Source organism: Acanthochromis polyacanthus, chromosome 18 (assembly GCF_021347895.1).
Source record: "Acanthochromis polyacanthus isolate Apoly-LR-REF ecotype Palm Island chromosome 18, KAUST_Apoly_ChrSc, whole genome shotgun sequence".
Taxonomy (NCBI): domain Eukaryota; kingdom Metazoa; phylum Chordata; class Actinopteri; family Pomacentridae; genus Acanthochromis; species Acanthochromis polyacanthus.
In genome coordinates this window covers 30815647-30842859 of record NC_067130.1, presented here as the reverse complement: position 1 = coordinate 30842859, position 27213 = coordinate 30815647, and the positions used below count along the sequence as shown (strand labels likewise).

At 37.8% G+C, this 27213-nt stretch overlaps 1 protein-coding gene across 2 annotated transcripts in view; it reads right to left on the bottom strand.

Moving 5' to 3' along the window:
* vldlr (very low density lipoprotein receptor) overlaps positions 1-25509 on the bottom strand; it is an 85983-nt gene extending 60474 nt beyond the window's left edge. The window contains exons 1-3 of one of the 2 annotated variants that reach the window (XM_022203050.2): positions 25039-25509; positions 9883-10002; positions 1556-1678 (exon numbers count right to left, since the gene is read on the bottom strand). In XM_022203050.2, coding sequence (XP_022058742.2) covers positions 1556-1678; positions 9883-10002; positions 25039-25108 — 313 coding nt within the window. In that variant the 5' untranslated portion in view covers positions 25109-25509. The remainder of the gene's footprint in view (positions 1-1555; positions 1679-9882; positions 10003-25038) is intronic. The other variant, XM_022203051.2, reaches the window with a different exon arrangement.
* Positions 25510-27213: the final 1704 nt, after the last annotated feature.

Here is a 27213-nt window from a genome sequence, read left to right as displayed (position 1 = left end):
AAAAAAAACAAAAAAAACAAACAAAAAAAAAAAAAAAAAAAAATCGCTAATATTCTATTTTTAAATTAAAAAAAAAGACGAAAAATACGGGGAATATTGGACGCACATCGCGAAGTGCATTTCCTTGAAAACGACCGGTTTGTGGATTTTATACCGACTTCAGGACATGTTTTGGACAAAATAGTTTACTGGCTTGTGTTGTCTGGATGTAAAAGGTTGGATTATGGCCGTTTTTTGTGGAATCTTTTTTTCTGTGTGTAATAATGAACCCGGAAATGTGAGTCGCGCTGTGTGCGTTGAAGCCGTGTATAGAGAACAGATGGATGAATATTTGTTTTTGTCAGACAAATGTGTTTTTCTCACCCGCTGTGGTAATCACATCTGAAAGTGGTTTATACCGGCGGATTCATGAGAATCTAAGCTTTCCATCGGTGTATAGTGTTTGTATAATCGTGTTTGCAGCCGTCGGACATTCTTGAAATTCCTATGCAAATTAGTAGGTGTACCGCCGGCGGTACACCTACTATGCACTGAAGCGTAAAGGGTTAAGGACCAGATAAAAGGAAGGAAGGTAAATACTTCAGGGAAGTGTCTGACTTGGCTCTAAATGTGAAGATAAAGGCACTTCAGAGCACTAAATAGTATTAATCTACCTTTTAAATATAGTCTTTAACAAATGCTCCATTATCTCCCGTTTGTGTAAAAGCTATAGCATTCACGATATTTTTTGCTTTAAAGCAAAACTGCACATTCAAGAGCGATGGAAACATGCAGACAGTGCAGGAAGTAATAGTCAGGATAGAGAGTACAGAAAAAAAACAGAAAGGAAGCTATTGCTGGTCTTAAATGTTTGTTGGAAGTCAATTGTGATAAAACTATGCAATAATTATCTTGTACTATCAGCAAAGATGGAAGACAACTGGTTGCAGATTCAACTTGCGGCTGATATTTGAGTTATCTGTCCCATTTCCAATCCGTAAAGCATACCTTTAACTTCTATATTCCACACAGATAAGACAAAGAACTTCTTCATTAGTGGTTCAATCAAGGGTTTGCCACAGGTTCTAACACTGAACATTTACTGGCTGAGGTAATATGTTTAAGGTAAGGTCTTGGGAAACAAATCTTACAAGACAATTAAGATTCAACTTGATAAAAATGATATAGTTTCATACATTCCAGATTGAAAAAAGTCCATTTGATAAGTGATTTGTTTTGAAAACTGCAGCTTCTTGCAACTATATAAATGCGTAATAATGGAATCACACCTGTGTTACCGCAAAACAACAACAGACTGCAAAGACAAAATATTTACACTGATAAGTCTCACAAAAGTTTGAAGAAAGTAGATTTTTAGCGTGCACTGAACTGAGTAAGTCAATCATCTTGGGATGTATGAAAGCTTGGATAAAACACCTTCCTGATGGGTCTTTTCCGACAAACATTTAAGCAATGAAACATCTCTGAAGTCTGGCATTGTTGAGTTTCCATGGTCACAAGTTCGCAAACAAAATCTGACAGTAAGCTCTATCAGAGAAGAAACTTCTCTACTTACGGCAGATTTCTAAGCTCTCGTCTGACCCGTCCTCGCAGTCCGGCTCCCCGTCGCAGTGCCACCTCTTCGGAACACACTGGCCATTTTGGCACACAAAGTCCACCTCTGCACAAGTCTTCTTGACTGTAATGTGGAAGAGAAAATAGAGGTGGAGTCGTTATGCAGGCCTCATGTTCTTTAATAAAACATCTCGCATTAAAGAAAGAGAAACACATGAATAATAGAACACATTCATACCAACGCACACATGAACATGAGTTCCTGTTCACCCGACCACAGCCTCCTTCTTTCTTTCTCTCTCAGGTGAAAAAGGTCATGAGTTTACACCCTGTTGCCTTCTGATTAAGCAAACCTCACACGTTACATTTGCAATTAGAATGCATTCAACACAACTCTCTGCTGTACTCATTATCCATCAAAAGAGGAAGACGGAAAACATCGAAAAGATTGTGTCGGGAGATTAATCTTGCTCACATCAATTCAGACATGACATTCGTGCTGCATTATATAATTAATTAGAGACACAACAAAGAGAAAAACTTAAAAAGAAAACTGCGGTCATGTGTTTCAAAGCATCACTGTACACAATATCAGTGTCAGGGTAATGAATATAAACCACAGGGTTTAAGTTTAGCTTTCCCAGCTTTATTGGTCATTAATTGAGGAAATATTCACATTCTAGAAAGATAAGGCATACAAAATTAAAAATAAAGACCTAATAAAGGCTATATGCACCTTTTACGTGTGGCGTTATTGGATGAATGGACTCAAATTGTAGGACGCACAATATGCAGAACTATGGTTTAAAACGAGAAAGTAATGGCGCTACATTAAATTATTGCAACTGAAAAGTTATAGAAAAGATAATATCATTGGACTTGAATAACTAAGAACAGTATTACATTATGGGTTTGCATGTGTAAGTTGTTACAAAATAACATGACATATCTGATCATTTTTGACAGGAAATTCACAAAATATTAACTTCACCTTTTGTATTCCAATATGGACAATAAGAAATGCCAATTTACAGTTACAGTAAAAAAAGAAAAAAGTGCAGTAATTTTGCTTCCAAGCTTGATTTGTTTGAATAAGTTTTAGAGATTTGAGCAGGTCAACTGTTTGACTACTTTGCAAAAAAGAGACAACAAGCAAGAAGTCCAGTAAAGGTAACTATCGTGCAGCAGAAATTTATTTAAGTTTTGCTTGCCTGTTAATTATGTGGCAGTCCATTTGGAGCCATCTGTGCTGTAGCAGCTAAAGCTAACATTAAACTGAAGACAGGCTGAGATGCTTCACAGCTCTGAATAACAGAGGTTTAAATTTGAGAGTTTCTAAAGTGGTCAAATTTTTTTTTTTTTTTTTTTTTTTTTTTTTTTAAAGCATGTGCTTTGCAGAACTTTGTTTACCACATCATTATTTGGAGTCAGCAACTGTCAAGCTGCTTATTAGCAGCTTCTCTGAAATTAATGCGAGGGAAAACTGTTCAATTACAGTAAAATAAACAACATTACGTTTAGTTTTTCATATTAAAGTTATAGAGCAAGGGGTTTTCTGCAGGCGCCATTTTTCACCAGGAGTTGCAAGCTTTTACCTCCTGTAGCTTATGACATTTACCTATGTACATTATAATTACAATCAAGGTTCTCAGGATTTTAATTATAATTTATGGCAGGAAAACAATCATTTAGCCTGATCTGTAGCCATCCCTGATCTTGTGAAAGCCCAGATTAAAAAAGGCTACTAGGTGAAGCAGAAAACATGAAAGTGCCAAAATTATCCCTCATGGTGTGTCAGGGAGAAAAGAATTTGGAGGTTTTCCAGGATGTTTGAGGGATTTCAGGTCCGTACAGCAGCACAAACCTCTCTGCTCTCAGTAATTCCATGTATACTGAGGGATGAGGGAGGCACTTCAGCCTTTCCCTCAGTTTCCCTGACCAGAATACAAATATGTGCTTGAAAAACAACCGACTCTGATTTAAGCCGTGACAGCAGAAAATCGCAGTGGGCCTCATTATCAACCCTCTCTCTTTTTTTTTTTTTTTTTTTATTAATTAAATCTGGATTCTTTCACGCATGTGTGTGAGCGCCTCACTTGTTTCTGGGCTGAAAGTTAAAGAGCTCAGATTTCCCAGAGAATGGATAGTAGTTGAAGTCTCAAATGCAACAAAATGTCAAAGAATAAGACAGAAAGTGAAGGAGGCGAACTGATCACAGTTTCACCACACACATCACACGCTTCTGTTCGGACTCAAATTCAACAACCACCACTTGCTATCTTACATTAAATTAAGCATGTGAGCCTTCATTTACCTTATCTTATTCCTACAGGAATTCTATGTATACTGATCTGTAAAGGGGGTCCACTGGGATTTACTTCCTCAATATCACCTTGCAGTACAATCAGCTGCTCTTCTCACTAGCTTCCTCACCCATTTCCATCACTTGTTCTTTCCTCCCTCCCTCCACTATCATGTGACCCACATAGATGAAAGTATTGGACACACACAGAGGCCATATTTAGCTCTGCTCTATGCACCACCTTCCCATCACCAGGTCATTCGGTCCCGAGGGATGCTGGGAAGGCTCCCGGTGGGGCTCGGCTAACGTGGCGGGGTTGTGAATGTCATATGACGAATCTGACATGAGGGTAAATGTGAAGACGCAACGGTATAAGTCATCTACCATATCCTGTGGGAACTCACCAGATGAAATGAAAGAGCTGTACACTATGTTAGCCTGTATAACTGGAACAAAAGCACAAAAGTAAATGAAAAAAAAAAAATCATGTTTAGCACGCATTCTTGATTTTATATAGCATTTATTTGTGTCGTATCTGTGATGTATAAACAGAAACCTTGCCATGTTTTGCTTTTTTTTTAAAGGGGAATTCGAACGAGACTTAGTGTTTTAAGTGAAGTATCACTGCTTGTATTAAAATTCATCATGACCCAATTGCTAAAATATAGCACCGCCAGATGGTAAATACTACAGTTAGCATGCTATGACTCGCAATAGCGTGCCTGTTAGCCATTTAACTAAACAACTGTTCAGCTACAGTTGCTGGTTACAGTCATAAGAAAAGCACTCAGAGCGCAGTACTCCACCAAGGCTGCTCATTCCCCATGTGACACTGTCAGAAATGCAGCTTTTTTTTTTTAGAAATGCAGCATTTGTTTATTAGTTATTGATGATCAGAAATCACAGCAACACAGAATGTGTCCATTTAAGATAGATGTACCCACAAACACAATGACCTTGTGCTAAGCACAGGCGCGTTATGCATGTTGACGTTATGAATGGATATCGAATTGCGTGATCTAAATATGTAGTGGGCGGTGGGAATTGATGGGACTCAGAAACATCCCTACAATTTAATGAATTGTTCCTTGTATGTATAAGTCTACAGCGGTGGACCTGTAGTAGAATCACAATCATGTTATCAGCAGGCAGCTAACGTAGCATTCAGCTGTTGTCATGGCTACAGTGACACTATCTCACAATGATACAAATCTTGAACAAATCTATGGATCTAGACTATAAGCTGCATCACTGCCAAAATCTAATAACTTGGTCCTTGCGTCACTTCTGACCTTCCCTGAAAATTTCATCCAAATCCGTTTCTCCATTTTTGAGTAATGTTGCACACAGACAGAATAACAGACGGACAGACAAATGTACGTCGCCATCGTCACATAACTTTGTCACATTCCTTGTCAGAGTAATAAATATAGATTTATTTTTTGCTTTTGTTCAATTCATTGCAAGGCCTGGAAATGTTTTTCCCCTTCACACATTTTACTACAAATAAACTCAATTTTCTTCACAATAAACTGAATGCTAGCACTCCAACAAAGATGAGTTTCCACAAACTTAATGCCTTAAATACATGATTTTGTTGTTGAAATTTGTCATCTGCCAAGTCTCCGCATCTAGTCAAAAATGGAATTAAATTATTCCAGGCCACAGGCTGTCACAGCCAACTGCATTCATCTATCATCATTTCTGAATAACAACGATGCACTGAGTAACGCTGTCTGCATTCCAGATCACATACTTTTCTTGTGCAACAGTAAACCGGTTGCACTATGAATATTTTGTACATTTAAATAAAAGTCTCTGTGCAATATAAATGATTCAAATGCACAAGAATGTGCCCGACAATCCCGTGACATGTCGTTACTTCACATGGATTATGTGCAATATTAATATTTTCTACATACCGGGCTTTGCAAAAGTTCTGTTACACTCTGCTTCATGATCTTTAGACACGTTTACATGTCGGAGTGAAAAATTCCATTGAATAAACTGAAAGTTCTACCTCATAGGCAGGTGTCCTTAATACAATTTTTTTCTCCGGTGAAGTTGTATCAAGATGGAAGTCAAAAGAGTTGAGATATCTGCTCTCCTTCGTGCTGAACATCAGCCAGATGACCGTCCACAGAGTCGCGGAGAGGCTAAAGAATGGTGAAGATCTTTCAGGTCTTCACCATTCTTGAAAGATCACTGAAAGATCTTCACCATTCTTCAGCCTCTCCGCGACTCTGTGGACGGTCATCCGGCTGATGTTCAGCTGCTTGGCTCTGTCAGACTTGTTGTGGCCAGCATGAAGGAGAGCAGATATCTCAACTCTTTTGACTTCCATCTTGATACAACTTCACCAGAGAAAAAAATTGTATTAAGGACACCTGCCTATAAGGTAGAACTTTCAGTTTATTTAATGGAATTTTTCACTCCGACATGTAAACGTCTCTAAAGATCATGAAACCGTGTAACAGAACTTTTGCAAAGCCCGGTATGGAAGAATCTGTACAATATCAACAGTAATTGATATTTCTTTGTCGTTTTGTGACTGATGTATTTATGTTTTGTACTATATTTGCTGCTTTAACAGTAAAATTTCCCTGCTGTTGGATTAATAAAGGCTTTCTTACCATTTTATTTTCAGTACATGCTGCAGCTAGTAGATATCGTTGCAGGCAGTAGTCATACAACTGGGACACGCTACATCATAATATTGCGCCTTAAGCTTTGACCATCTTGCTCATGTATCCGTCACAGTCTGCGGCTCAAGCTTCTCACTGAGCCAGACACGTATGATGTATTTTAGTTGGATTGTGGGTCAGAATGTCCAGAAAAGCGTGTCGGATTGCACACTGCAAAATGAGGCCATGTGTAGTAAGACATCCTGTATTTTTCTTTTTGCATATAGTATTTGATGTATGGTACACTTTATAGTATGGTAGTCTGGGAATTGGAATACACACTGTGAAACCAAGCATTAATATTAATCTCTAGCTGAAGTACTTCAACGTCTTACTGCTTAACAGCTAGTGGCATCTGTTTTTGCAAATAACGAATCTGCTGTTAAGGAGATGGAGCCCAAACATTTTACTCTTACATGTCTTGGTGTTAAAAAAAAAAAAAAAAAAAAAAAAAAAAGAGACAAAATTCAACACCAAAGAATCATAAAATAATTGTAAGGGCACCAGTGTAAAATGTTAATCTGGCACCCTGCGAGGCGACCTTTAAAGATACAACTCAGACTAAGTTTCCAGCTTCATTTCCATATTGTTCACTTTGGCAGGGAAATGCGCTTAATTGCAACCAAGACGGATTGTCATACGGTCGCCCACGCTGCACCAAAGGCCACATAAACAGTAAACAAAACACACTACCAGTCCAGCTACAGTAGAGAAGAAACTGAAATGGCAACTGATCACACAGAACAGCAGCACAGACTAATTTGGGTTGTGATTCTTACTGCTAGAGAATCCCACGAATAAACCAAAAGTGTATTAGTTCGTTTCTCTATACTGTGACTTTTCCACCCTTTCTGTACATACACATGGCTTTGCAACTCTTTAAACAGCTCACAAATATGTCCTGTGATTACCTCAAATGGATGAGAGCTGTAGCCAGTTATATGAAATGGGTATAAGCTATCCATTTTGAGGGAGATAATTGTAATTTTCTACTTGCATAAACATCATTCCTAAACCAACAAAGAACTGTAGAAAGGGAAATAATTTCATATGCCACCCACCCAACTCCCCACCTGTTCCAGTGGCTACTCTCTAGGAGACGTTATACATCACTGCTGTCCAGGAAACCGATTCTAAAACGGTTTTATCCTCACCACCTCCCTGGCATATCCGCCTATCACTCCCTCATAGTCTAGACTGCTTTGTTGTGCACACAGTATTTGATGTCTTTTTTCATTTGGATGTATTTTTCACGGGTCTGTGCTGTACCGACTGAACCATTGGCTTTACTGTGCGGCCATTAAAGCAAATTAAATGGACGTTTGGAGAACTGGAGAGTATTTCCATCAGCAGGATGACACACGTGGGATTAAGTCACAATACAGCGTGTGTTCACGATAATGCATGAGCACACCACCTAGTGCAGCAATCTGGCTTAAAGATTTGTTTCCAGATAACAATGGAGTATGAGATAGATAAAGGTTATTGACAGAATCTATTGGTTCTGATCTCTTTGTGAGATTTGTTGACATAAAAAAGTGGCATAAAGATTATAGCTGGCCTTATTTTTAGTGGAATACACGTACAAAACAGAAACGATGTGTGTGGCAAAGAGAAACCACTTTTCAATGGCAATCAAAGGTCTGGTGACTTGTGTTTGAAAGCAGAGACTTAAAGTACAGACTGCATTCCCTTTGTTATGGTGAGCAGCATTTGGAAAGCATTTACCTCTCACTGACAATGTTGCTTAAGCGACCCCAAATTTAATTACAAACAGCAACACGACCGTAAGGACAAAATGAACAACCTTGGGCTCCATGAACAAGACACATCTGAGAGGTTTCTGAAATACAATCAACCTCCTTATTAATTAGTGACACTGATGTTGTTGAACCTTTTCTAAAAGAAAAATCTCAACAGCAGCAGAAATGAAGCACAACATGCTTTGTCCTGTTTAGTTACTGTAGTGCTGAGCAGACTTTTCATTAAATGTGCCATCCTTGGTAATAGGGCTACAGACTGCGACAAAAATTGCCATATGTGACTGTTTTTTGAGGGTGTGCAAGTTCAAATGTCATGCAGTTGCGGTTGTGTGAGTGTATGATGATCACAAGGTGGATCTGGAGACGCTCCAGTCATTACAGGTAGCTGCTGTGTTAGATATCATGGTTGAAAGTTATTCTTTTTCTTCTTCACTGGCTCAGAAACAATCAGTTTTATCATTACGGTGTTCCGAAGATGAAACGATCCATAGCGGATTTTGCAAAAAAGAAAAATGTGGAGACGGAATCTGACTCAGACACACCTGATGATAAAAACTGCAGGCAGGAAGATCTCCACTGAGCCAGTTAAACAGAAAAAGTAGCTCACTACACTCAATCATGATGGCTAACACAGTGCTAGGGCGAAAAAAAGTGAAACTAGCATCAACAGCAATCACAATTTTGGCTTCCTCCAATCAAGCGAACATGATCGACTGTGGTACTGAAGTTTAAAACGTGGTCCACTCATAGGCACGTTAGATAAAAATCAGTTTTAAGTTGGTTAAATCTGACAGTAGGATGAGTTAATTCACTCTTTTCCAACTCATTTTTGGTGTAACAGCTGTCCGAGTGAACTGCAGCCTTTGAGCTAGCATTTAGCTTAGCCTGCATGTGAGGCGTTCAGGGAACATCTGTAAATAGTAGCATCTATAAATGAGCAGAAGTGCATTAAGTGATGAATTTATCCTGACCAGCTTATAGGATTGATCTTAGATAAAGAGTTGTGACAAAATAAATGTATTTTCAGATTAAAGTATTTTACAAATTTAAAGTCTCAAATCACTGACAATCTCTACACTAAAACAAAAGTAGGTTTTGTAAAGACAACCATTTATCAGCATGCAAGTTGGAGATACAGTTGTGGAAGTGCTTTACCAAAATAAGAGTGTGGGGGGTGGAAATGAGTTTTTTTGCAACTAGTAACAACGCTGAGTAACCGTTGGAAAATGGTGCTAGCTGCCTTTTTCATTATTCATACTGCTCAAAACGAAAGTGTAAGGGACTGTGAATCCTGCTCTCAGGGGGTTAATCATTTTGTTTTCCACTGTCCAATCATTGATGTACACTGTGCAATTTATTGAAAACAAAATCATGCAAGACTGAAGCATTCCCTTAAATGTTCTAAACAGTGTATTTATGGCTTGTAGAAGTTGCTACAGGAAAGAGCTTAACTGAACACCAACACATTTCTGGCAGTCTTGCTCATTATTACGGTGTTTTACTCCTACATGTGCATCCACTGCTCTTCCATACAGGCATTCATTCTGTCTTTTCTGTGTGACTGTGTTCGTTTCCTCACCACACGAGTTCTCGTCGCTGCCGTCGGTGCAGTCCTCGTCTCCGTCACACTGCCACACGGACGGGATGCAGCGGCCGTTTCCACACTGAAACTGACTGGCTTCACATTCTGTCTTAGTACCTGCAAGAGAAGACGAACACACAGGGCACATGAGGTAAAACTGAAGTGATTACAGCTCTAAATGTTCACATAATAATCATTTACTGCTTCAACTGTAATTTGCTTTTTGTTTAGTCTTAAAAGGGTTCCCTGCAGTGCAGTAATTTCAAGCCAAACAGCACCGTCTTGCACTCAGAGGAGCCCAGCATTTTGGATTTACACACCAAATCTTCTTGCCTCCTGAGCAGCTTTTTGCACAACTATCAACAACAACCAGATATGTGAAAAAACTTGCACCAAAGTCTAGCTAGGCGAGTCACGATTTGTTCTGGAAAATCTGCAACTTAACAACTCTTTAAAACTGGGAAACTGAAGAAAGCTGAACGTTGTTTTTACACAAAGACACGCAACTGAAGATTATGCAGCAGCAGCAGTATTTAGCAAAGAACTGAGTGTGTTCTGAAAACGTTTAACTGTTTAGGGTTTAGTGCATTGAACGTTTTCCAAAGAAGAAACAAAGGAAGTAGTGAAGTAATGTTTCCAATATTTTAATCATAATTATGAATTTTGGTTTGATAAAAAGATGGGACTAGTAGCTTTTTGTCTATGGTTCCAGAGACACAGAAACATAACTGAATGGCAGATCAACAACATTTAGGTCAAAAGAAGAAAAGAAAAATAACTGACTTGTAAATTAAGCATCTTTCAGTTCTGAAATACTGTTTGGACTAAAGAGATTTAAACAATGGAACGTGCAGTGAGCAGTTTAATATTTTCTGATGTTCTGTCGACCAAACAAAACCTTGAGTCACCTGATAAGGCTTAGTCAGGTTACTAATTATTGACTCCTTGAACAAAAAAACTGCAATAAAAACTGCTTGTGATGGTTTCAACAAATTAAATTCTAAAGATTAACACCACCTCAAAGCCACTTTAATACAGTTTTCATATTGGCTAAAGGATGAAAGGATATTACGCTGGTATGGACACATTTCTCCAGGACTTCCCAGTAAATACATTAACAATCTGGACAAGTGGTAGAAAACAAATGATGGTATAACCGATGATTCATTTGAGGATTTTGCTAAAATCAGCAGCGTCTGATGATGAGTTCCTGTCTACTGGAGTCAGCAGTCGCATCAGCATTGGCTGCAAGTCTGAAAATGGAGGTTAAAACTCCACAAAAAAAGCACTAAAGGGTCTCCTACATACACAGAAATGGCCAGAACAATCCCACTTGAAGCATGAAACATTCAAACAGCCTGCAATCAGACACAAAACAATACATCTGACTTTACTACCTCTGACAGGAAAAATTAAATATTTACTGCATCTGTAGCTTGAATTTAAGACCCTCTGAGGCCTTTTCTGAGGTAAATTAAGTTGGATTTTTCAAGGTTTCCTTCACAAAGAGTCAAAAAACGAAATGAGAAACAAAGCAAATATTTATTCCCCCCATTTCCACAGTTTCTTATAAGAGTGTAGTGTGCCCAGTTTTTACAGCAGTCTGTACTAGTGTGTCGTACTGGAGGCAGCGACGACTCCAGCTCCTAAAATAACACAGTTTGACCTTGGCGCTTGCTTTAGTCTGGACTGAGTGTCTGTCCAGGTGCATAAATGGAGCGCAGAGCTGTGATAGAAGCCTGGGAGAGGTCACAGCTCTGGCTGAATCACTGCTGCTGGGAGGTCAAATACTTTTCATTTAAAAAAAAAAAAAAAAAAAAACATTTCTCCTGCTAAAGTATTTTTTTTTTAAAACTGCAGGTTTACATCAGATTTGTGTTCTCTACAAGGATGGAAGACGCCTTTTAAAAATCAGTCACTGTATTGCCATCATGAAGGAAATAGTTTAAAGTGGGTCAGCCGCTCCTCTAGAGAGAAACAACACACACTGATTTGGACCTGAAGAGCTTCGGGCCTGGAACTGAACACATGACTGAAGATCTGCACCAACGATTTTTGTGCACAAGTCAGAAAAAGGACGTCTCCACTCACTGCGATAGTCTGACATTTAACACAAGGCTAAGAAAAGCACACTACTGGGCCAGATACTGCTCAGGAAAAAACAACGATTGTATGAAACGTAACAAGACATAAAATGAGGTTTTCTACCAATTAAGCAATTTTAATATAGGCAAAAAAACATCACTACAAAAGTAAACCATGCAGTATCTGAGAAGATTAATACATTGCTAGAATCTGTCAAAAATGGTAAAAGCAAGCATCTCTGGAACAAAATAAAACAGTGGAACGTTCAAAAACTCTTAAAATGGTGCTAATGGCAGCAGTTATCTGCTACATGATAATATTCTTGCTGATTTAAATTCATTAAAATAGTGTAATTTAACTGTCAAATGTTGAAAAAGAAAAAAAACTGACTTTTGAATGTGAATCTGCAATTTACAGGCAAAATTAACATTTAAACTAATATTTTTTTCTTTGATTTAAATGGTGAAAATGGCAGCAAAAATCTGTTAAATAATGATATTTTTGTGGATTTAAATTCACTAAAAATTGTATAACTTAACAGTCAAATTTGGGGGAAATAAAAAAATCTGCAATGATTAAAAAACTGGCTTGATGTGGATCTGCAAATTTTATAGGCAAATTTAAGATGTAAATTAATACTTTGATTTAAATTGCAAAAATAAGAGCAATTATCTGTTACATAATAAGTTTGCTGATTGATTTAAATTCATTCAAAATAGTGTAATTTAACTCTCAAATTTTAATAAAGAAAAAAAAATCACACTTGTAAAAATTAAAAAAACTTTAAATGTGGATCTACAATTTACAGGCAAAGGTAAGATGAAAATTAATACTTTTTCTTTGATTTAAATGGTGAAAATAGCAGCAAAAAAATCTATTAAATGATATTTTTGCTGATTTAAATTCACAAATAAAAAAAATGTGTAATTTAATCGTCAAAGTTGGAAGAAAATCCGCATTTGCAAAAAAGATTTCTAATGTGGATCTGAAATTTACAGGCTATATTAACACGTAAATTAAGAACTTTTCCCCCTGTAATCTTATGGTATGCAGTTAACAGGCAAATTCTGAAAAATGACAGTAAATTCTTTAGAAAAAATGACAGTGAACTTTAACTTTCCACGGTTTAGTTCAACAGGGTTCACTGTGAGAAAATGTCCCAACTTCAGCTGACTTTCTCCTTTCATTAAAAGGCGTCTGTGTTCCACAATTTCTAAAACTTTCTGAGGCCAAAAGTCTAATACTTAGACCTATTTCATGTTGCACTCGTCTGGCTCTGCTGAGATAAGAAAGGAACCAAAGATTGCACTTCTGACTCATTTGTTACTCAACTATTTGTACTTTTCACGCGAACAACCAAGAAGAACTCTGTCCCTCTGAAAACTGCATTTAAATTATACGAGTGGGTTTTTTTTGGGACTGCTGGTAGGACAAAGCAATTTAAAGATGTAATGGCTTCTGAGAAACTGTCCATTTTTCTTTTTGTTCTGGCATTTTAGAGGCTAAACAATCAAAAACAACATTATAATTCGCAGAGACATTGTGACAAACCTGCTTCTCTATGCAGTTTTTCATGTTCAGTGTTGGATTTATGGGTGTTTGCCGAGTGGATATTCTTATTAAATCAAGAATTGCAATGTTTATGTGACGGCAAATGCCTCAGAAACTGCATCACAGAAAAGAACCTTGAAAGTATTTTCTTCATCAGCCACTTGCGATACGAGTGCTCAGGAGGAGGTAAATACTCAGCCTGAAGGCTTCCATTCAACCACGACTACACCAGCTGTACTCACACCACAGAATACACAATCCTGACCTTTCATTCATAGTACCACAATCATGGCAGAATGGACCACAGTGTCGCTGCCTGCATTTTAATGGCCATAAATCAGCACATCTAACCAACAACCACCAACCCAGAGACACTTAACGGGCAGAGGGAAATGTTTTGTTCCCCTCGGCAATAAACCGGACGAGCATTGGAGAAACGAGCAACTGTAAAAAGACAAATCGCGGTGCAAAATTGGAAATAAAAGTTGCTTAAATGCTTCATTAAGAATAACATATCAAATGGGCAACACATTTCAGTGGAGCTGCTGCAATATACAAACACATGGTTTGAAAATAACTGGAATGATGCAGCACTGAAGAAGCGCGTTTCCACAAAACTATGAATGAAGACAATAAAATTGGGGCAAACATAGCTACACAAGGGACAGGACCTATTGTTTGAATATACAGCCAAAGAGGACATCACTTCATCATTCTTAGTGTTCTGTCGACTAGTTTCACTTCTTTAAAAGGCAGACTTGGAGGATGTCCAAGAGGTTGGCATTAATGTGACTTCAATGTGAAATATTACCTAGAAATAACCACATTTTACAGACAGGGGCGTAAATCAGTTGGGATTTCACAGATAACACTGCACCATTTTACAGAATAACACTAAATTCTGACTCTACAAGAACTCTCTGTAAACTGGATTTAGGTCAAGATGTATTATTGATGGTACAAGAAAAAAAAATCTGACCAAGCAGAAACAGACAAATGCGTCAAGGAATGACACCAAACTTCCTCTTTTTTATAGCTGACTCTGAATAAAAACTGAAAAAAAGCCAAAACTCATTCAAAAAAAATTACTTGAGAGGCTTACTACTATTCAAATGTCACTTGGATTAAACAAACAAAAAAAAAATCAATAAATTCAAGCATAGTTCAGCAAATATTTGATCGTCCCAATGTTAATTTAATCTGGGTCTTATCCAACACCTTCTACAGCCAAAACTTAAAAAATAAAGGTTGTCTTGTCATTTTGAGACAAATTTGTCACAAAATAAGAAACACTGGAGACAACCCAATGATCTGCAGAAATAATACATGCAATTGGCCCTGATCTACCTATAGTGGACACAATGTTCAGTCTCCTAGGTGAACACATGTGGGTCATTCCAGCTCAATTCACTAAATGTTAAAATGAACTTCATGCCTGACCATCTTACATTTGTCAGATTTTTCCTCTTGGGGTTTTAGATAACAGTTGAGTTTAAATTTTTTAAAGAAGGGTGGCGTCACATCCATGTATTTGCCCTTTTTTGTGCTAATCTGTGGAGTAAATGCAAAAAAAAAAAAAAAACATTTTAATAAAGTTTACCTCTGACTGGCATCATATTCTACATTTCTAACGCTGGTACCAATCACAGAAAAAACAAAAAACCTGGCTCTTAGGTTGAAAAATAAAAGCTTCATAGTTCGTGAAATATCAAAATAGAAATTAAAAAAAGTACTAGTTTGCATTCATTCTCAACTTAAGGCACTTCAAATACTGTTCCACAGATTGGCACAAAGAAAATAGCGCAAAAATCAACACGATCTCAGTTTCCTTAAGAATTTTTAACTCCAGAACTAACGGTACTGATGATCCTGGATCAATAATCATCACAAAATCTGTCAAACTGAAGATATTCAGAAGTGGGGCTTTTAGTGAACCGAGTCAGAATGTTCCATGTACGCAGGCATATCATGTGGTGTTATTTACGTTATGTATCATTTGCTCAAAACAGGAAGTGCACACCTAAAACAGGAAGTCAAATTATGTTTCCTTCTGGCATTACGGCACGAGAGTGATTATATTTTGGTTTGTATCCTGGTTGTGATTAAGTTGTTGGGAGTTTCCTGTCAACTGTCGTGCATGTAAACATGATCCTCGTTTCAGAAACCTGGAGAAATGAGGACACTGGGCTACATAAACATATCATCCAAAATACCGTAGCAGCTGAGATAGCAAGAAATCACACCTGCAGGTAGATGTTAACCCAGATATTGTCATACTCGTGTGTGCTGGAACATGAAAAAACTGGTTTGGTATGCTCCGCGTAAAAGTCAAATTTGCACAAATGCAGGAGGCTCATGCAGCGTTTCTTTTTTTATACCGATATTCAATTTGCAAGGATATAAAACATGTTTAACCCTCTTGTTGTCCTCATTTACAGGCACCAAAAATATTGTTTCCCGTTTGAAAAAAAAAAAAAATTCAGTGAAAAATTCTCCAAAATTATGATAATTTGCACAACCTTCAGGAAGAAAATTCCAATAATTCCTTTAAAAAAATGTATCTTAAAAATTTTATTTAAAAAAAATCCCCCAAATATTTAAAAAAAAAAAAAAGAGTAAAAAACTTCCAAAAAAATCCTGAAGATATCTAAAGTGATTACATACATTTTCTTTCAGAACATTCACACAAAATTAAAAAAAATAAAAAAAAAAATCAACCAAAATCCAGCAAATTTCACTGGATTTTGGTTGATTTTTATGAGAATGTTCTGAAAAACATTTTTGAAGTTTGGAAGCCAAGGTTAACCCTCCTGTTGTCCTCATTTACGGGCACCAAAATAATATTGTTTCCTCGCCTGAAATAATCCAAAAAAATTCAGCAAAAAATTCATTAAATTTCTGAAAATTTGCAAAACCTTCAACAAGAAAATTCCAACAATTCCATAAAAGTTTCTCTTGAAAGTTTTATTTAAAAAAAATTTTTTTTTAAAAATCCCCCAAATTGGGCAAGAAAATTCTTGTAAATATTTTCAAAGAGTGAGTAAAATATCTAAAGAGATCACATATCTATCAGTGAAACTTCTAATATTTTCTTTAAGAACATTCACATAAAAATCAACTAAAATCCAGCGAAATTTGCTGGATTTTGGTTGATTTTTATGTGAATGTTCTTAAGAAACATTAACTTTTTTCTCCCTACCAAAAATGTTCAAAGATTTCCCAAAAATGTTGAAAATGAGGACATCAGAAGTTTTACTGTGAAAATATTTTTCCCCCCCACATTTTCAAACTTCCAAACAGGTCAGGACGCCATGAGGGTTACTGCAGGGTGCTCGTGTTTTCTCCACTAAATTTCTAACTAGACTCTGACGACAGTCAAGATGAGGAAACTGAAGAAAGCAACCCAGCAACACAAAGCTATGTCCCCTGAATCACAATCACTGCTCAATCACACTGCATAAAAACACAGCGTGGTCACTGCATGGCATTATTCACTACAGGGACAAGGTGAAATAGAAGTTATACGGATGTAACTCCACCTATACGACGGCATTGTTCTCCAGCGTCACCTTATTTCACAATGTAAATTGAACAATGTAACTGTAGGGGATAAATAGAAAATGACCCGAGTGTCTACAATGCTTCCATTTATTATTGTGCAGCGCTCTCAGTGGATGAAGCATCACAGGCATCTGCAATGGAACCACTTAAATAAACAATAAAATGTATCAATACAATAGAACTAGGAAGACAGCCATTGCAGCTTCCTGTAACTGACTTAATATTCTTTTAACCAATAACTTGCAGCAACTCTTTGAAACAAGAGTAAAACAACTTGTAAATGCTGTTATAGACGTGAAATGTACAATAGAAAGTCTGCAGTTTGGTACGCTAATGCAGCAACTTTCTTAATGGTGTAACTTTACAGAGTAGTTCATTTTCTATCTCCAGACTACTCACTCTGCTTGCAAAACCTCTAAAATATGCAGAAAAGCCAGGGGTACACACACCAGTCACCATCATGACTCATTAAGTTCATTATAAAAGTGGTAACAGCGCATTAACATTTGAAGCAAAGCTCATTTTTCCTTTCCGTTCTTTTCCACAGGGCTTTCATTTAGTTCAAAAAACCCAAACAACGGCACACGAGGGGAGCAGTTCACACATCAACGTTAAAAGTCCCGACTCATCACTTCAGCTCGACCTCCTGCTCGGCGCTGACGGACGTTTATTGCTGACGGAGCCAGAAAGCGAGGGGGATCATATAAAGAGAGCCTCGGGCACCAAGTGACTGTTTGGTTCTGTGCTGATCGAAAGCAAATCACCATATGAAGCACAGAAGCGTCATAAAAAAGGTGCAGAGCGGCTTTCGGATCACGCAGATAATCAGTAAACTTTTCTGGCAGTTCAATTTGCTGAATCCCCAAATCATCCATCAACGCTCACTGTGGATTGTTGGTTATTTACAAGGCTAGCGGTACGACATGTGGCTATTAAATGATGCGGCTGTTCTGTTATAACGAGGATAGGCTTTAAAAACACGCTCCACAAACATCCCAGCGTCCGCATTGACCTCATGTAGCATTATAGGCTTTTCTTCTTTTCCTTACAATCAAATTTGAGTCAGGGGAACCCATTTCTAGCCTTTTCCAGAAGTGGAAATAGAAAGTGACAGATCCTCTGAGACCACTAACAGAAGACCTACTGCACCGTTTTTACCAGGATGAAGCAGTGTGCAGCTGCATGAAGGGAATATATTGAAGGGGAAAAGAACTGCAGTAGAAGTTTTCTTCATTAAAACTGGATTACAGCACCAGTCCCATTATTTTATGGCCACACCTTGTGCAGCAGTGGCTTATGAAACTCCAGTTGACGTACTGATGCTAAAGCTTTTCCAAATAATTTGAAAATTTGGATCAATAACCCTTTCAACCTCAAAACATGCCAGCAGGTTTGAAATGCACGTTATCTTCCAACAACACCCAAATAACACTATTACTCAGAGCCAGAAACGGTAAAAGAAAGATTAGTCAGTTTAACTTCTCGATTGTCTTTACAGTAATCATGCATCAGAGAAAAGAAGTTTAAAAAAAGACCAAGCCTAAAATTGAGATATATTTGTCCAAAAAAACCTGCATCTGCACCAGATTCTGTAAAAAATACTAAATTACGCCATCCTCGGTACAGTTAAGAAGTCGGTCATGTGTGACTCAGTCACTTGACAAAAACACGTTGAATACTCAGCAGGTTGTGTTGGAGGATACACTCAGCATGGTGAAACATCTTTGGGGAGTTAATGTGCAGAGCAGTGTGAAAAACACCCACCTTAAATGAGTTGTAAAAACGGAAATAATTTAATGTAACCATCCAAAAGAGTCATTATGAGATTTTCAGTTTCATTTCATAAATCGTTGAATCATAAGGATAATTTAAAATAATTAAAAGCACAATAAAGGTAAATGCTCATCTATTAAAAAAATATTTGATTTAAAATGTAATGTTCTACAATGTTCATTTGATGGAGAATGAAACAAGTCACATGACAGCCATGGGACTGAGTCAACAAACGCCAACATTACCAGGGAGGAAACGATATGACCTTAAAAAACAACATGACTATTCTGCATGGTTTGAGAGGTGCATGTAGCAATTGTGACTTAAAAGCTTTATTTGTTTCACATTTGTTAAAGTGCCTTGTATGCACAGCTGAACAGTGTTGTCACAAGTTAGCACATTGGACCCGTTCAACAGAAAACGAGCTTGAAAGGCTTATTTTAGGAATCTGTCTAATTAGAGACACGTTTTGTGAAACTTTGTGTTTTCTGAAATGTTTGTATGTCTTCATTTTCATAGTTTTTACAGTATCAGCTGACTGAAGAGAAAATAAATGTTAAAAGCGATCTATATGATGCATAACCTTCATTATATCAGACCAGAGTAGTCACATTAAATATCTACAGAATGCCACCCAGGCCACCTTTTCCCTCTGCCGTTACTAAATAGGCTCATACAATGCTTTAAGTTTTTTTTTTTATCCTAAAACAAAAAATCTAACTTTGTTTTTTGTGATTTATGGCATACGTAACGTGGCCATACTGCACAGAAGACATTTTTTTAATTCCCTCTACTTATAGCCATGAGTGGACTGTTTCACAGGAGTTGCAGGAAGTTACATTACACAATGAGTAAAAATGCAGTCAAAACACAAACATACCAGAACTTTAAGCAAAACGCCTGTATTTCTGGCATTTTCATTGGCGTCAGAAAGAAAAAATAATTTAAAAAGTGCCATTATAATTGGGTGGTCATGCAGACTGAGTGTAGAATAATTTGAAAACCGTGTCCAGCATTAGCTAATGACACTCGGGTACTTTTCCCACCTTTAACAACCACTTTCCTGCAGGAAAACTACACTGTCTTCAACAGAAACCAACAGATTCCTCCAACAGTGAGAAAGAAAGTACACATCTGAAACAGCAGTGCTGCTTGTAAAATGGCTTGCTGTGCTGTAAAACACACCAGAAATGTGGTGTACTAAATGGGGTGCAGCATGCAAAACAAACAATGAACCGGGGGTTGCAGAAAATGATATACTGCAGTGTTCCTTTAAGAGCATATCCTCCTGGGTTACTACTCTACACAGAAACCCATTGACTTGCTGTCTGTAAAACTGCACACCCTGCACTTTGATCCTATCAGCACAATAACAGACTTGAGTAGTAACCTCAAGTATACAAACCTGTATGAGAGTATTCTCCTTCTCCCTGCAGTGTCAGGCTCAATTTTTAGCTGACAAGCGAAGCCTGAACGCTCCCAACTGAACAGCACCGCTACAGAACAACGACCGAGGAAGTTTTCACCGCTACGTCTTATCAAAGTTAGGTGTAATCTCCCTGCTCCTACACTTTCAAATTCCTGCTCTGTGCCTTCTTTTGTTGTTTTGCATAAAATAGTGCAACAACAGTTCACAAAGACCAAAAAGGAACGCATAGCTAAGGAGTAGGGAGACAGTAACGCTTCTCTTGTGGCTCCAGAGCACAAAATGGGAAAAAAAAATCTCAGCATAGTATTGGCAAAGCCACGTAGAAAATGAGTTTATTTCTTTTGCAGGAAGAGATTTAGATAAGCGTCATTTTATTTTGCACAGGGAATGCAGTTTGTTAAACAGCATGACAATGTGATTAACAATATTTTGATTAAAAACATCACAATTACTCCCAAATCATTCTGACTACATTGTCAAAACATTACCTCGTCTACTCAGAATGACTGCATTTTCCTGCATTTTTTTTTCCTCGTGTGTCTTTATTCCTAGCATCACCTGGGTTTTCTTTCCACTCATAATGGCTCGTTTTGATCAAAGAAATTACCACATTACCTTAAAGAGCCAATTACTGGGATACAGACATTAAATGCAGGCGTGAGTTTGAGATTAAAGATTATTTCTCATGATAATCAGTCACCTGCTCGTACTATTCAACAGGCGTGGCGCTGCAACGAGCCGTCTCCTTCCAGAAATAGTACATCATTGTGTGCTATATAGCCGCTGTCACACTGGAGGTCATGGTAATGCAATTTTCCCCAGTAACAGAAACAGAACACTCCTCCTCCTCCTGTCCACCACCCCGCCCACTTCAAGAAACCAAGCGCACCCCCACAAAGCTACCCTCCCACAGCTGAGGATCTGGGTCTAGCGTGGTATCACAGTAACCATGGAAGGAGAGGAAAAAAAAAATACATCCATTTTAATCAGGCCAACGTTGCCGCCGCCGTCACCTAATTTGCGTGGGATCTTGTTCAAATAGGCTCATACAATCTCAATCTGTGGGTTAGTGTGTGTGTTTGGGAGCTGAGAGCGAGGCAGTGGTGGTGATGGTAGCGGTGGGTGTACGCTACCCTGAGTGTGTGTGCACATTACGAGCACTACTTTTGATTCACTGCTACCCCCCCCCCCCGAGGGTCATTTCCCACGGTGGGTGGGAATCTGAGAGGACAGAAATCTGTGCAAGACGCTAGCAGACAAACACGACTCTTTCCGCCTCCCTGAGACGTTTCATAATTTAACCTGCTTGCAAAGTAGTGCTGACATGATTAGTAGGTGCATTTATGAAACTATACCCATGACGTGTACATGTTTTATTCACCTGGAACCCAAAAAAGGAAGCTCTGCATAGCACAAATGCAACAACTAATGACTTCTAATTGTGATTTTTTTAATGCAGAAGTTAAACTTTAGTTCAATATTTACAGTGGAATAAATTTAAAATGTGATGAGCATTCCCACATGAGATGAGGCATTATTTTACACATTAAACTCCAGTTCAGAGGCCCTGCATAGCGTACATCCTGAATTGCAGCCTTTGCGTTTTGCTAATAGCATTGTCTGAAACTACAATTTCGATTTGGAGTCAATTAATCATTTACCTGTCTCGAGCCTGCACATTTCATTTACTCAACAGTCCATAAAGCTATATATCACACTGATACGCTCACTGGATTGTACTCCGTGTTTTTAGAAACCTATAAAACGGCAAAAAAGCTACATAAAGCAAGTGCAAAGTAACTAGAAGCACAATTTAACCTCATCAAGAAGGGCTTCTTCAGCATACAGTCAATGCAGAAATATGAGTTTATTTGCACTTGGCAGTAAAAACAAAGCATGATAGCTGTGGATCAGGGTTAGTCTGCAGCATGACTGGCTAATATTTTACATAAAGCAAGTACATGTTGTGCTTGGTAGGGTACATTATAAAATAGAATGTGATGTGCCAAAAAGATTAAGCAGTTAGTTGACAATAAGCTAAGGCAGCAAAACACAGATGCTAATTTAGGAGGATTCTCATTGCTATTCGTGTGCACTTTAATCAACTTGTCTGTATTGATTTTGATTAATTTAACTGTATTTTATTCTGTAAGGCACTTTAAATATCCTCTGTGTGTGATAAGACGCTGTAGAAATAGACTTGCTTGTTTTAGAAGGATTTGGTGCAGTAAGAAAATACTGTGGACTGCAAAAAAAAAAAATAATCAAATCCTATTAACAGTCCAAAACCTAAAGAGATGCAATCAACAGGGACAGTGTGATGTTAATGCACTAAATATCTACTTTTAAATTAGAAACAGACCCATATGAACATAAAACAACTTGTAATTGACATCTCACAGTATATCCTGACATTTTATTGACTTAGAGGTGATTAATCAAAAATGATTAACTTGGAATTAAATCTATCATCAGCTGCAGCCTTTGGAAAACTAATCTACAAGCGCCACCAGCTGATAGTAATAACTTAACCTTGCACTCTGCTACTAATTAGAGCTTCACAGGGATCTCTTGCGGTCTTGAATTCACTGTGGTCACTCCTCTGCCGCTACCCTGCCAAGGCTTGCTTTCTACCCATGTTTTGTCAATTTTTCTTCATCGTAATCCCCTGTATTTTTTCCTTTCCTCCACCCTGCCGTCTGTCTCCCTCTGTCAGCTTCCACTTCAGGAATAAATAAATCATCATGCCGGCTGGCAGAAGGAGAAACCCACAGTGGAAGTAAATGAGTAAATCAGGACGAGGCATAAGACAGAAGCAGGGGTTTGTATACCTTTTTCAGGGCTGAAATGAATTGATCTCATGGCTAACTGGCCATCAATTAGCAGTGGAGAGCAGAAGCTGTGAAGCAATGCGAACCAAAAGGGTCCATACAACCTTCAATTTTCAGAGATACTGAGTAGAGCTAAACCGATGACTGATTTAAGACAGAAACAAACTCCGTGTAAATACATTTAAAAAGCACCCAAAAGCAGTAGATGTCTAGTTCTAACCCCACAAAGAGATTCCATTTCTGGGGTTGATTAGTCCAACGAAGCACAGTCAACCCTCCAAGGAGCAGCCAAGACAGGTGTACAAGCTCGGTTCTTGTTCGCTTACATCCCTGGAATCAAAGCGTTTTTCTCAGTACTGCGACTCCACAACACCATAAGCAAATAAATCACACAGAAAAGCTGCAAATTAATCTTTCAAACCTAACAAAATGATGCTAATTCAAGGGTTTTTTTGGCAACAAGAGGAAGAATTAGCTTAAAAGGTACAACCAAGTACGGCTATCCCGCCAAAGAGCAGCCAAGACAGGAGCCCAGTTTGGTTTGCGTTAGTCAAGATACCCCAAAATGTGGAGCGTTTCCCAGTTAAGCAAATATCTTAATCAAAAATGCACACAAAAGCAGCAAATGAGTCATTTTAACTCCCTTAAAAGATGCTAATTCAAGGGCTTTTTCACTAAAAAGAAGAATCAGAATCACCCAAGAACAAGCTAAAAGGTGCAACTGAGACAGGTGTACAAGCTTGGTCCGTGATAGCCAATTCCCCACCAGAACTAAAGACTTTTTTTCAGTACCATGTCTCCACTACAAGTGAGTAATTAAATTTAAATATGAAAATGAGTCATTGTAACTCTCCAAAAATACACCAATTCTGGGATTTATTTCCCCCAGAAGCTGACATTTGATTAGCCAAACTGAGCACGGTCATTTCTTCAAGAAACTGCCGAGACAAGCCCCCCAATGAATTTATATAAGCCAATATAAAATAAGCAAGTAAGTCGTTCTAGCCCCACGAAAGATGCAAATTCTGGGGGTTCTTTGCTGAGAAAATGACGGTTAATTAGCTTAAATGAACACGGTCAATTCTTCAAGGAGCAACCGAGACAGGTGTACCAGCTCAGTTCATGCTAGCTAGCCTCCACCACCCGGGAACCGAGCGTGTCTCCCCCAGCACCGTGACTCTACGACACTACAAGCAAATTAATAAATAAGAGTCCATACAAAAGCAGCACATGAGTGCATTTAATCTCACAAAAAGATGCCATTTCTGGTGTTTCTTGGGCTTCTTTTTTAACCAAGCGCGGTCATCCCTTCAAGGAGCAGCCGGAGACAGGTGTACAAGCTCGGTTCGCGTTAGCTAACCTCTTCCCCCCCAGTGAATGGAGCGTTATTTCCCCCCAACCACTGTGACTCCGCGACACTATAACCAAATTAATAAATAAAAGCCCATATAAAAGCAGAAAATTAGTGTATTTAACCCACAAAAAGATGCCATTTGTGGGGCTTCTTTGTCCAGAAACTGACGGTTGATTAGCTCAACTGAGCACGGTCATCTCGTCAAGGAGCAGGCGGAGACAGGTGTACAAGATCGGTTTGTATTAGCTAACCTCCTCCCCCTCGGTGAATGGAGCGTTATTTCCCCAACCACTGTGACTCCACGACACTATAACCAAATTAATAAATAAAAGCCCATATAAAAGCAGAACATGAGTGTGTTTAACCCACAAGAAAAAGCCATTTCTGGGGCTTTTTTGTCCAGAAACTGACGCTTAAATTGGCCATACGGTCATTTCTTCAAGGAGCAGCCGAAGACCGGTGCACCAGCTCGGTTCGCGTTAGCTAACCTCATCCCCCGGTACACGGAGCGTGTTTCCCCCCAGTCTCCGCACACACAAGCGCGCACACACACCGGAGAGGAGCCTTACCGTGGACGTTAATAAACCGGTGCTGGAGACACACGAGCAGCAGGAGGATCCCCGGTGTGGACGTGACCATCTCTGGCGGTGTAACGCTCGGTTTGCTAGCTGAGCGCTCGTGGCCTGCCTGCTCTTTAACACACACACTCACACGCACACTCTCACGCGCGCGCACACACACACGGCAGGGCAGCTCGCACCGACGCCACAGCAGAAATCCCGGTTCGGACACCGGAGAGCGGCGGAGGGGAAACGGAGCCGCTCACGCCACGCGCCCTTATGAAGCCGTTCACTCCTACAGCCGCGCGCCGTGCGGGCCGCGCGGGCTCCCGTTCTGCCGTCTCGTGCTCGAATCCATTCTACGGGAATGTGACGGTACCGAGCGGCGACCGGTTCGTCTGAGCTGCTGCACCGGAGACAGTCTCAGCTGAGGAGGGTTTCTGGGTTTTTTCTCCTCCGTCAGTCTCCAGTTCAGTGTTTAACCCTTCATCGTCCGCAGTAAATAATTAAACAATGAGCCGCAGTTTACATCCAATACGCGTTTACAACAGGAAACGCTAAAATACACATCTTAGTGGGTTTATTTAGCCTGTACTTATGGAATTATTATCTACAATATTAATATTATAATAATACAAATATACATGTACAATTTCTCTCTCTCTCTCTCTCTCTCTGTCTCTCTCTCTCTCTCTCTGTCTCTCTCTCTATACACATGTATATTTGCATATTTTTTTTCTAGTATTATTTTTATTGGTATTAGCATTATTATTACAAATAAAATACTGTTTAAAATGTTCATAAATACTCATAAAATTATTTTATTTCATTTATTTTTTAATAAATGCTTACTTTTTCTGTTGTTTTACTTGAAATTACCAGTAATATAAACAAATATAAAACTGGGGAAAATAGCAATTTAAAAAATACTTAGCATATTTCAGTCCTTAAAATATATTTTATTTCAAGTAAATGCGATATCTGATTTTTTTTTAAAAAACTGATGATTTAAATACAGCAAAATAGTGAAAAACAAAAAAGTAAAAATACTGTTATTTTTTTTTATTTTACAGTAAACTTCTGTGAGTAATTTATTGAGAACAAAATGGCGTGAGAATGAAATGTTCCCTTTCATTTTTTGGGCCATGTATAAATATAGTAAAAATAGCAAAGCAGATATTCGCCTTTATTTGAAATAAAATGTATATAAATGTATGTATAGCAAGAAATAAGCAAAATATTGTTTTAAGTGTTATTTTCTCTTGTTTTTTATTTTATTTTACTGGTAAGTTCTAATAAAGTGATATTGAAATTTCAAAAAAATCTATTTTTTAGTAGGTTATTTACAATTTTTTATCTTTATGTGAAAATACATATGAATATTCAGGACGGAAATATACTAAATATATACTGCTATTTTTCCTTCTTTTTTTATTTTTTATTGTTTTTTTTATAACTGGTGATTTCTAATAAAGTTATATCTAAAATGGATATCTAAAAAATTTAAATAACAAAAAATATAGATTCTTTAACTACTTATATGTTTAATTCCTAATATTGTAAAATATTTAGATTATTTTTACATTTTAAAATATTTTTTTGTTGTTGATTTTTTGTTTTATGTTTTACAGATTTTTTCTATGTTGTTAAATTCCCAGAAATTTTTTTTGACGTTTTTTTAAATTTTTTAAAAAAAAAATATAGATTATAAACTACTTTTTACCCAAGAGACCTACATATACGAATATCTACTGGATATCTTAAAATATATATTTTTTCTTAATCTGTTTATTAGTTTCACTTACAGTTATACTTTTGTATTACATAATTATTTTTTTCACAGTCTTTAACTGTATTTTTGTTATTTAGGTTTTATTTTTTATTTTTTTTAGGTTATTTATTTTTTCCATTCTTTCTGTACAAATTCACAGGAAATGTGCAGAAATATCAGATTATTTATGAAATTATTTTTAAAAATACAGATTCTTAAACTGCTTTTCAACCCAAGCTAGCTGCAAAGTTTTCTGCAGACATGTACAAATATACGTATGTTTTTACAGTATATGTCTTCCAATGTGATTTCACTATGAGCACTTCTGTGTCCACTTCTTTTTAAATAATTATTTAAACTGTTTACTGTTATTTTACACTGTGATTTCCTTGACTTCAAACAAGGCAAATAAA